Source organism: Mytilus californianus, unplaced genomic scaffold, assembly GCF_021869535.1.
Source record: "Mytilus californianus isolate M0D057914Y unplaced genomic scaffold, xbMytCali1.0.p SCAF_5, whole genome shotgun sequence".
Lineage (NCBI taxonomy): Eukaryota > Metazoa > Mollusca > Bivalvia > Mytilida > Mytilidae > Mytilus > Mytilus californianus.
The window spans coordinates 43,887,730-43,900,446 of NW_026262701.1; the positions used below are offsets into that span (position 1 = coordinate 43,887,730).

The 12,717-nt window shown below is 31.0% G+C and overlaps 1 protein-coding gene and 1 long non-coding RNA gene across 4 annotated transcripts in view; both read right to left on the bottom strand.

Annotated features, from left to right (window-relative positions):
- Positions 1–12,717, bottom strand: part of LOC127702272 (uncharacterized) — a 48,327-nt gene that overhangs the window by 12,784 nt on the left and 22,826 nt on the right. The gene's annotated exons all lie outside the window — the stretch shown is intronic.
- Positions 243–12,717, bottom strand: part of LOC127702270 (zinc finger protein ZPR1-like) — a 41,557-nt gene continuing 29,082 nt past the window's right edge. For all 3 annotated transcript variants that reach the window (XM_052206399.1, XM_052206397.1, XM_052206398.1), the window contains one exon: positions 243–1,962. In XM_052206399.1, coding sequence (XP_052062359.1) covers positions 1,843–1,962 — 120 coding nt within the window. In that variant the 3' untranslated portion in view covers positions 243–1,842. The remainder of the gene's footprint in view (positions 1,963–12,717) is intronic.

A 12,717-nucleotide genomic window follows, 5' to 3' on the forward strand; every position in this document is an offset into this window, starting at 1 on the left:
ATATTTTGTTGTTAGGATACTGTCTCGTAATTAACTCCAAATTTGTTTTTCAATTCTAAATATTCACCAAATGCTAAAAAATTCAGATCAAAGGAGACTATCTTGGATAGAAAATCGTATTAAGTTTAAGTGGGAATAAAGTAATAAGATTTTTCCAATTGTTTTTGCTGGTGCAGCCACCTGAAAAGTATTGCCTAGATCTCATGTTTGTAGTTGATATGGCCTAAAGCAAGGCTTCAGGCTCAGCTTATTAATTTTTATTCAAAAGAATTTTTTGAACATTAATTTTTTGTCAACAAACATTTTAAGAACATAATAATCTATAGTCAATCTAAATTGTTAGTCAAGACAAATAAATCAATGTTACAATGCCTTTATTTCTTGAAACAAACTCAATTTGTAGAATCATTGCTCAACTTTATTTTCTTTATAACAAATGGGTCTTTAGTAGGGTACCCCTTTTGGCCAAAAGGTCACATTTAAAAATTGCCTCCAAACAATTTCAAGCAAATTTGAAAGCAACAGCAATCCACATAAAAAAAATCCAAACATTTTTAATGCTTACATGACTTTTTAACTGAAACATAAGGTAGCAATGCAGGCTGCCAACCGCCATCCCCACCCCTGATAGAGATATTATTTTCATCACACAATAATCAAAAATAGACCCCTTACACAAATTTTCCCCTCTACAGTATAAAGTTTCATAGAGCACTTCAGTCCCTATGAAAAACAAATGCCAACTAATCATAAAAGTGTCTTAAGGATTCTTGAAAGTTGATACTTAAATTATAAAAGGGGGATAATGTCCTGCTCCCATCATATATAAATTATATTCTTATATAAATGGAATAAATCCTAATAAATAAAATGTCACCTTCTTTTTTTTAGAATAATTTAAAAGAATAATATTTTGATGTTTCAGCTCTCTGCTCCACACTCCATGGTAACCAAAGTCCTAGATCTGCAAAACTTTTTATCTTAAAGGGGCATTAGCTGTCAAATTCATGTTCACCGATTTGACTCAAATTCTCATATTTGATTTATAACCATGTAAAACATTTGTCCAAATCAGTCAATCAAATGATTTACCTTTGTTTCACTTTCAATGTTGACATTCTTTTCCTTTAAATAACCGAACACGCACACTGCATGCGTTATCCATCTCTAGGTATGGGGTTAAATTGAAGTTCACATGAATACGGATTCCATGAGGTAGAATTATTCACTTGCAAGTGAATAATTCATCATCAATGTTTCTTAGCTTAATTTGACAAAATTAAACCATACTGGCTGCTAAAAGCGAATTATTATTTCACTATTTCATTTTCATTAATGATTGAACAAAAAAAATCATACTTTAGATTTTTTATAAACCTCGTAGCTAGTGCCCCTTTAATACACAAAATTAAAATACAATAGAAATAAGAAGATGTGGTATGACTGCCAGTGAGACAACTCTCCATCCAAGTCACAATGAATAACAATATACGAAGTAGATTTTTTGCGGTCGTTTAAAAAGTTAACAATTATACCGGTAGGTCAAAGTATGGCCTACAACACTGAGCCTTAATATTGGCTCACACCAAACAGCATGCTATAAATGGCCCCAAAATGACTAGTGTAAAACAATTCAAACAGGAAAACCAGTTACTGTTGTAATTGACATATACCCCAAATTTATTAGCATTTTTATCTGATAGATTTAAACCTACTCTTAACTCTAAAAAAAAATAAATAATAGAAAACCAAAATGTACATTTTTTTTTTTAAATAAACAGACCCTAGCTTGACGAAAGTACATTTTATTTTGAACAGTCTAATCATTCCCAATGCTCTTTGTCATGAGCTCTCATAATTTTCTGTTTTCATATCATTAAGTCCTAATTCTTCATTCTGTTCAAAGGTTCTGTCGTACATTTCTATTTCCATTTCTGGATCATCATCTGGTGCATAAACATTCTGAAAAAAAAATCACAAAATAAAACATAATTTGAATTTTGCAAAAAAAAAACAATTATCAGACATCTTCATCCAAAGAATAAATAAGGATATCAAAACATGAACATGTACTTGCAACAATTGGTGACATGGTATCATGTACGTACCAGAAGAGATATTTCTATTTAAGGTCACAAAGGTTGTATTAATAACATGAAATTTCCCCAAATAAAATGATAGAAATTAGAAATACGAGGAAGGCAAATCTCTCATTGTTAATAATTGAATATATAATTTTCAAAATTAGTTACTTGATAAATTCCAGTGTTAGGGAGCTTGAAACAGTTTGATTTTTTTTAAATGTTAAAGTTTACAATACAAACAATCTGGCTACTGGCTGGCTACAGACAAAAGAGGATTATGTTTGGGGAATTCCAAACTCCTTGCATGTTTAATACTTCTTTTTTATTTAGATGTAAAAGGAAAAGAAAGTAGAAACATTATTGTTGGCCCTTTTATATAATACAACACACTACTTTTCTGAAGAGAGTGTTACAACATGTAACTCTCCACACTTGAAGCAATAGTGAATACAATACCTTACTTTCTCTGATGGGAGCATAACAACACCTAGCTCTCACCGATTGGATGTTACAACACCTTATTCTCCCCATGGGACCATTACAACACCTCAAAAATGAAAACAATTAAGGGTAACAAAAAAACTAATATATCAAACCAATTGTATTACTGAATTATCTCCCTTGATTTTGTTCAGTTTTCTTATTTCAACTACAAAGATTTAAAATACAACTAATTATACGTAGTATGAAAAAATATATTGAAGTACAGTTGTTGACTCCAATTCAATTCATTTTATTGAAATAAATTCAAAAAAAGAAAAAAATTTGCCATAGATTCATGTCATATATACCTTACACTCCGTATTCATCAAATTATTATAAAAAGTTTAAAACTCATAATTTATTTCAATAGTTCTCTAAAATTAGAAATTTCTAGAACATGGAACTACTTGTAAGTAGTTAATTGTAACTAATACATTAAGCTTCTTCATTGTCAAAAGTATCTACTAAAATTCCAAATGGGAGCCATTTAAGGGATAATGCGAGGCTCAAAACCGCTAAATTTATCCACATAGCGGCATTACGATCCTTACATGCCAGTTGTATTGTATCTACTACCTACTGAGCATCATTTAATGTACTTTTAAGCCTTTAGTCAACTTAGAACTATTGTCTGATCGGTTGTCAGGGAGAAATTTTAAAAGTTCAAAAACATTTAAAAAAATTCTTATTATATATTTAGTGGAAGGGCAGACTTAAAATTTTCAGAGGTTGAAGACTGTTAAACCTAGATATCACACATAATAAAACAAGGTTGGGCAGTAAATACCGCCCCTGGTATTTATCGTCGGTATTTACCGGTATATACCGCCATGAACAATACTCCTCAAGTGGTCAATACTGGCAAATACTGGTCGACTGAAATTTTCACGGTGATTTTTACTATTTATTGAAGTAAAAACTTGATAAAAAGTAAGATATATTTAAATTTATATCTTTTAGCATGTTTCAGCTGATATAAATGAATGAATTTGATATGTTTTATTCATTTTAAACACTTATACCTACTAATTTAGTCCTTAAAAGTTATGATATTGCATACTTTAGATATATAAAATGTTGACATAGTAATTGTTTCAACATTTATATATCAAGTTATTTTTATTGAAAAATGCATAATTTTTACAGGTAAATAAAACTACAGGTAAATGAAGTTACAGGTGTCTTATCACCTATCACCTGGCATTGATACGTCTGATAGGTGTGAAAATTCAATTACTAAAACAACAGCCCCCAATAAATGTTGACTAAACCGGCTGAGGACATTTAAGCGCATTGATAGGACATTTTAGCGCCAAAGTATAACCCATTTTAGCGCAAAATTTTTAACCCATTTTTGCGAAAATTAAAAATTATCAATGCCCATTTTAGCGCAATATCTTTTACCCATTTTATGATAAATAATAGGAATGAAACACTTATCTTTTGTTCTAATAAATCATTGTAAATCACTGTTTATTAAGAATTTATAATAAGAATAGAAATGAGAACATTTAAAATGACGTTCATTATTTCATAACTAACAGTTATTAACTTTCACACACAGATGCAGGATTCATGTAGTTAAGACCGTTTTGTGATATAATAAGCATTGTGTATAAGTTTCATACCATTTGGTTGAGGCAAACTAAAGTTATAGAGAACAGAAACAACAGATTTAGCAATTTTTCCATTTATAAAGGGGCATAACTCAAGAACGGTAACAGTAATGCCACCCAATTTCTAACTTGATATGTGTTTTGTGGTAATTAGCATTGTGTATAAGTTTCATAACATTTGATTGAGGCAAACTAAAGTTAGAGAAAGGAAATGAAAAATTCAGCAATTTTTATGTTTATAAAGGGGCATAACTCATGAACAGTAAAAGAGATGCCACCCAATTTCGAACTTGATCTGTGTTTTGTGGTAATAGGCATTGTGTTTACGTTTTATAACATTTGGATGAGCAAACTAAAGTTAGAGAACGGAAACCAATTTTACGATGGACGGGACAGGACAGGACAGAAAAGGGTAACACTTAATGACCCCTTAGCCTAGCAGCAGGGCATTAAAAATAACAGAATCTGAAACAAGATGATGTATCCAATATTTTTGCCTTATACGTTTTCAAAACAAGATAGTCAAATCAAACACACCTGAACATAAAAAAGTGTACTCAACTTTCTTTTTTCGATGATTATTATTAGGATTTTTTCCCAAAAAACTGTCGCCCTGGGCAGAGATGCAAATTAATGCTTTAAAAAGATCAATGTTTTATATTTTTGTTGACTTTTTTTCAGCGGAATTTATTCTTATTCACAAAAAAGATCCATGTATTTTCACCTACTACAATCGACTGTTTAATGAAAATTTGTATTTAATTTAAAAGTTTTACAAATATCTCGAAGCTCCATACTATAATTTAGGTAAAAACCGGTATATAAGATGCATAAAATCCTAAATTATGCACCCTCATTAAACTTTTAAAGCTCAAAGAAACAGATGTAAACAATTCAAATATACCAACTTGGCCTTTTTTACCTTCTCTAACAAAGAGTTCCATTTCTTTTGTTTAATTTCAACAGGGTATCCGCCTGTACTTAAAGTCATATAAAACTTCAAATTTAAAAAAAAAAAGTTTAATATGTTTTATATACTTGAATGGCTAAGTTTACTATAAAACAAGTGTATGTGAACTTTCTTTTAAAAGAAAATCCTTTATTATCAGAATCTTCATAAATGTACTGCTATTGAATTATTGTCTTTCCGTACACTAATTCATCAATTTTTTCCAGTATGCCCTGACCTTAACTACGAGACCTCTCGTAAGAACTTCGGCCACAGCACAGCGCAAGTGTGAGGGGAAAAAGTGTAATGAAATATGTTAATTCAAATAGAAATAGAAAACAAGTTCTAGCAAATCTGAATTATCTCCCTTGAAAATGTCCAGTTTTCTCATTCCAATAAATAAGAAATGAAATGTAATGTTTTATATACAGCATCATTTTTAAAGATTAAATAAAATAGTTCTTAACTTTTATCAAATTGTTTTATCAGAAAGAAAAAAAATAAATCCTAATTTGTCATCAATTATAAATATTTATACCTTTAACCATTATTTATCAAATTATCGAATATAATTTTTTGAATCATACAACCTTTAGATTTTTCTCAGAAACTACTTATTTGTGACCCACAAAACTACTAGTAGTAGTTGTCTACATCATATCTGTTCAATAATAAAATAAGAGAGTCAATCTTGCAACTAAAGAGAGTAAACTTCTCATTCAGACCCCTGCATTAGTATGTACTATGTACACCAATGACCCGAACTTTACATATACAGTAAAACCTTGGGGGTGGGGGGTGGCGGGCACTTCAATACTTAATTGATAGGGGGTGCCGCTGGGGTTCTGTTACCCCATCCTTTTCATATAATTTGGATCTTTAAAATGTATACCTTTTCATATATAGCGTAGGTAAAAATGTAACCTTTTCCCATATTGGTTGCTCGGAGATCAGATCTGAGGCTCAGATTCCTTATGAAATGTTTACTTACGCCGATACTTTCAGCTGTGAACAAATTACAGGGCTTTTAATATAACAAGTAATGGGAACTTTATAGACCTTAACACATATTTCTGATAGTTTTCCCCACCTATTCACATATTTTCAAGCTGGAAAATGTGACCTATCACATCGTAAATAGACAAGAATGTTAAGGGAAATCTTCAAATGTGTAGCATATTTTTTATATGCCATTAATAATACAATATTATTGGCTTAATAATTTCCAGAAAGGGGCATTAAAAATGCACTTTCTCAACAACAACAATAATAAATAACTAACTTTTATCTAAATTGGTGTCCCTTCTGCATTAAGAAAAAAATACAATTCTTGTATTCAAATATATATTTACAAATACCTAATGCTGAAATAATTCCAATTACTGTTAAATAGCAAAATAATTGGGAATATACAAATAAATTTATTGCAGAAAATGCTCAGGAAAGAATACGCAATTGTGTTTATTGTTTCAAACAAATAACTGATAATTGTAACTAAATAGACCTTAATGAGGGGCTTAAAGGGGGGGGGGGGTATCTGCATGGAAGAACGCGAAATAAAATTGCCATTTCACGATGAACGAACAATCAAAAATTTCTTGCACGTTGATCTTTTTACTGATTTCACGAAACATGTTGAATAACGAACCTTTTTCACGGCTGCACGTGAAATAAAAATGGCAAAACGCGTTGCACGAAAATAACCCTTTACCACCCTCCTTAATTATTAATTATTATTAATTCTGCAGAGAGAATCCTTCAACATCAATGAAATTGTTTTGTCAAATTTGTTTCATGGATAAATATTATTATCCTTACATTGTATATTTCATGTTTTGGATTATATTGTTTTGTTAAGGAAAGTTTCTGCAGATATTTTCAGGTTGGTTTCAGACATGTGGTCAGATGGGATTCATTAGTAGTTTCCATGTGGGAAATTATCAGACCAATCTATTTGATGTCTGAGGGTTTTAGCTGTTCCCCTAATGGATCGGTAGTTTATTGATGTGTGAAAAATTGAATACACAAATTCTTGACCTCAATATCAGTATGAACTGTGGTCAATTAAGACTGCATTTGAGTGGAGTTCAATCCAATTAATACTTACACCTAAGAGTGTAATTGTTTGAAAATTGTGGTAGCTGTCTATCATACTTGTATATTGTTGTATCAATAATCTCATTTGCCTAATGCAAGAATGGGAATAATAGCATTTAAAAAAGTGTGGGAATCAACTCTGATATCAATACACATTTTGAACCAAATTTTTGTGCAATGGCTTACAGGAGCATAAATTACTGATAAAACACTTTCCTTATTCTTATCAACTTCTTAAAATTGATAAATCACATTTTCCACATTAATTAATAAACAGCAATTTAACATAAATTTTGATTTACAAAGGAACTATATGCATGTGTATATCTAAAATAAAGAAATTGTTCACCCAACCTTTTCTTAATCTAAGGACAAATAACATATTAAAAGTTGGTAGTTGATGATTAGAATGATGTATAAAATTTCGGCAAGTCATAGAAACACATAATTATTTTCATGACATGTCTTCAACTTATAAATTTGCACCATCTCCAAATCCAGAGTGATCACATAGATCCAGCATGGCTGCGTAAAAAAAAAACAGAAATGAGAAACACTTAAAAACCACATCAACAAACGACAACCACTGAACAACAGGTTCCTGACTTAGGACAGGTGCAAACAATACAGCGGGTTTAAACTTTTTAACAATGCTTGCTATACCATGGTTCACTTAAACAATTTCATGACAAAATAACTGTGTTAATCACAGGAAGATTTTTTGCAGTATTTTAAGAAATGATTTTACTATGTTTCTTGTGCATTAATTGCTAATAAATTTAACACTTTAATATTGCAAATATGCTGTTTAAAGACAATTATTTTGTTAATTTTTTAAGCTAAAACTTTATATTGCTTTATACACAATAATTAGATTCTTAAAACTATGCGGATACAGACACATACATAGGTTTTGCAATTCTAGCAAAACATTTGGTTGATAATTGTTTGGTAGTAATTTCAAGAAACAATCTTAAATAAATGGGAAATGTGTCCATGGACACATATGATGCCCCTGCTTGCATATAACTGTAGAAAGGGACATAACAAGAACGGTAAAAGTGAAGCTTGATCTGAGTTGTGTGGTAATAAGCATCCATAACATTTGGTTGAGGCAAACTTAAGTTAGAGGATGGAAACAAAAAATTCAGCAAAATAGACAGTAAAAGTGACGCTACCCAAATTCAAACTTGATCTGTGTTTTGTGATAATAAGCATTGTCTATAAGATTCATAACATTTGGTTGAGGCAAACTAAGTTAGAGAACGGAAACCAATTTTGGAATGTACGTACTTACAGACGTATGGACGAACAAGGGTAACACTTAATGCCCCCTTCACTGTGTTGGGGGCATGAAAATTACCGATCTTCATATTTCTAACATAAAGTCAATTTCATCATTTCTAGAATTGATTATTTTACCTCACAAAATCTTTATACTGATCTAATAAGATGCAAAAAGGTTCAGTAAGCATGCTAAGGAAAACTCTAAATGTATACATTGGAATATTTTTGAACTGCAATGCATTTACTTGGAAATTCTTCACTTCCTTTTTTAAATGCCTTTACGAATAAAATTTGTAGTTGCAATGCAACAATTGGCAATCCAATCCAATGGCATAAATGTAAAATTCAATGTCGAAAAATCATAACTTCCATTTGCTCTTCAATTCATTGAGTCATGAAAACTGTAGTTCCTTTAGGAAACAGAAGAAATGCAAATATCCCAAAAGATATTTTAAAACTCCCCAAAAATACTGCAAGGACCTAAAGATCAACACGAAAAAATTGTTGTACCTGAAGCAGATCGAGACATTATATACACATACATGTGTATATATGTCTCTGCTTGAAGACAACTGTTCCTTGCTGTTTCATTCAAAACAAAGTGGACTACAATATTCCCAATAGGTTTGTCTGAACTTAAAGGAAATGTCTGGTGTTAACACAACTAAATTTGTTTAAAGGTTATATACTAGTTACCCTTCAAGGGTAATAAAAAATCTAACATATCAAACTGATTGTAATACTGAATTATCTCCCTTGACTTTGTCCAGTTTTCTTATTTCAACTACAAAGTTTTAAAATACAGTTATTTTTATATAGCATGGAATAAAGATATCAAAGTACAGTTGTTGACTCCAATTCAATTCATTTTATTGAAATGGATTTAAAACAAGATTAAATTTGTCATGGATTCATGTCAAATATACCTTGGACTTCCTATTCATCAAATTATTCTATACATTTTGAAACTCCTATATCTGGTTAATCTTCTTCTCTGAAACTACTGATTTTTGGGCCCTGAAACTACTAAATGTGTAGTTAACTGCAATATTAAATTGAAATGGAATTACTTACAGTACTAAATTAACTACACCAAATCTTTATTTCTGCGTACCCAATTAACTAATAACACTTATTTATGGTCTGGTCAGTGTTATTGAAAATTAAGCAATTCGTATGGACGAATGTATTATTGCTTAACCTTTACCTGATTATCTCTTGAAATTTTGTTTAGTGTGTAGTCAGAACCTAAATTTTTATTATATAACAGTAATTCTTTATAAAGACAGGGATGGCAACTCTGAAGTTAAAAACTATTTAAGAAATTATGAAATTACTTTTGTATGTTGAATTTTTAATTAGGTTTCGGCTCTCCTTTCCTCCTATGCTTATTGTACATATTGTGTGGTGTGTAGGGGGGAATACACTCATTGATTAACTATACTGAAAAACAATGTTTACTTGTTATGTCATAATTTAACTTTGTTGAAAGTTCTTAATCTTAAAAATTTACCCATTAAAATATAATACATCCTGTATATGAAAAAACTTATCTGAAAACAGTTTAATATGCCATTTCTTTCTACACACACACAAACATTCATTTTATTAACCATTAAACTGGACACAGGTCATGTTATTTTCTATCAAAGAAAAACAAGTTATAAAAAGATTCGATTTACCAGTTTTAACTTATTTACTTAATTTTCTTAATCATGTTAATATTGATTTTTTTTTTACATTATAAAAATAACATATTCTTCTGTAACCTGAGAAACTTAATAACATATTATGCAATTTCATTCTTTCAAAAATTTATAATTTTGAAGAGAAGCATTGTTATATATTTTATGCAAATCTGTGTAAAGTAAAAGATATGTGTCTTAACAGGAAATTGCAATTTTCAGTCTTATTATGGTCATTCAAATCTAACCCAAACTAAAGTAAAATTAGAGGCTCTTAAGAGCCTGTGTTGTCACCTTGGTCTATATGCATATTCAACAAAGGACACTCTCCAACATTGTAAACGAGAATAGAATTCATGAAAAAAATCTCTTTTTGTTGATCTTTTATCGCTGATCCTTTAGTCTGTTTAGTTTCTTTAGTTTTTGCTCAAAACACAAAAGAGAGTAAAAAAAATCCTCATTAAGGGCAATCACTCCTATAAAGAGTGAAAGTCTACCAACTATATTGGCACAATTTGACTTGTTAGTAGATCTTGCCTTGCTGATCATTTTGTGATTTAAAGTGACTATTTATCTATTATAATTTTTATCATATAAGGCAAAAAGGGAAAAAAATGGTAAAAATCGTCATCAAAGGGCAATAACTCTAATATGGACTCAACTGACGATTTCGAGCATATTGTACATATTTGTGGAATTGTCTTGGTGATAATTTTTGCAATTTAAAGTTTCTCTCTATCTATCATAGTTTACAAGATAATAGGCAAAACTGAAAAATTGGTAACATTTGTCACTTAAGGGCAATAACTCCTACAAGAAGTTGTCTGAGAGTTTTGATGTATACGGATAATTGGTAGAGCTCAGCATTCTGAACATTTTTGCTACTTGTCAGATTTTCTTTATTTATAACGGTTTTCAAATTATTAACAAAAACTTGCATTTTAACCCTATGTTTTATCTTTAGCAATGTCGGCCATCTTGGTTGTCAGACTGGTTCATCGGACACATTTTTTAAACTAAATACCCCAATGATGATTGTGGCCAACTTTGGTTAAATTTGGGCCCAGTAGTTTCATAGGAGATGATTTTTGTAAAGGTAACAGACAACGACGGACGCCAAGTTATGAGATAAGCTCACTTAAAAAGAGCCAGGGGAGCCAAAAATGACCAATCTACCTATTTTTACCATAAAAAGTCAATTTTAACATTTTTAGGATTGATTCTTTTACCTCACAAAATTTTTATACTGATTCCTTCAGATGCAAAAAGAATTCCCTGTCCAGTTTCAGTAAGAAAAAATCTTATTTTACACATTGGACTATTTTGGAACTGCAATGCATTTACTTGGAAATTCTTAACTTCCATTTTTAAATTTCTTTACGAATATTATTTGTAGTTGCAAAATAAAAATTGGCACTCCAATGGCATGAATGAAAAATTTAATGTTGAATAAAATGCTCCGCTGGGCGCAGCTTGATAGGACCGCAGAGGTCGAACCCTGAACAGTTGGGGCAAGTATGGACACAACATTCAAGCTTGATACAGCACTGAATTTGGATTGTAATTAAATATTTGACACAGCATAGGTTTCTGACACAGAATGAATGTGGTCTAAGAACTAAAAATTTTTTAATTTACCTTTTCAAAGAATATCATTATTATTTGCTTTTATATATAAATCAGAAATAACCAAATTAAAATGGAAAATTTTAAAGAAAAAAAAGGAAAAAAAAAATCCCCCCCAAAAAATTTTTTGAACACCTTATGATTTATCACCCCCAAACTCAATCCCAGCCTTCCCTTTGTGGTATGGTACCTTGCAGTACAATTTCAGAGAGATCCATACACTTGAACACAAGTTATTGTCTGGAAACTAGAAAAATGCTTGTTTTTGGCCCCTTTTTGGCCCCAAATTCCTAAATGTTTAGGGCAATTACCCCCAAACTCAGACCCAGCTTTCCCTTTGTTATATGGAACCTTGTAGTACAATTTCATAAAGATCCATACTCTTACACACAAATTATTGTCCTGAAACTAGAAAAATGCTTGTTTTTTTGCCCCTTTTTGGCCCCTAATTCCTAACATTTTGAGGCAATTACCCCCAAAATCAATCCCAGCTTTCCCTTTGTGGTATGGTACCTGCAGTACAATTTCAGAGAGATCCATACATTTGAACACAAGTTATTGTCTGGAAACTAGAAAAATGCTTATTTTTTGCCCCTTTTTGGCCCCTTTTTCCTAAACGTTTTGTGCAATTACCCCCAAACTCAATTCCAGCTTTCCCTTTGTGATACGGAACCTTAAGCTTGTAGTAAAATTTCATAAAGATCCATACACTTACACACAAGTTATTGTCATGAAACTAGAAAAATGCTTGTTTTTTGCCCCTTTTTTGGCCCCTAATTCCTAAAATTTGGAGGCAATTACCCCCAAAATCAATCCCAGCATTCCCTTTGTGATATGGAACCTTGTGGTACAATGTCAGAGAGATCCATACACTAACACACAAGTTATGT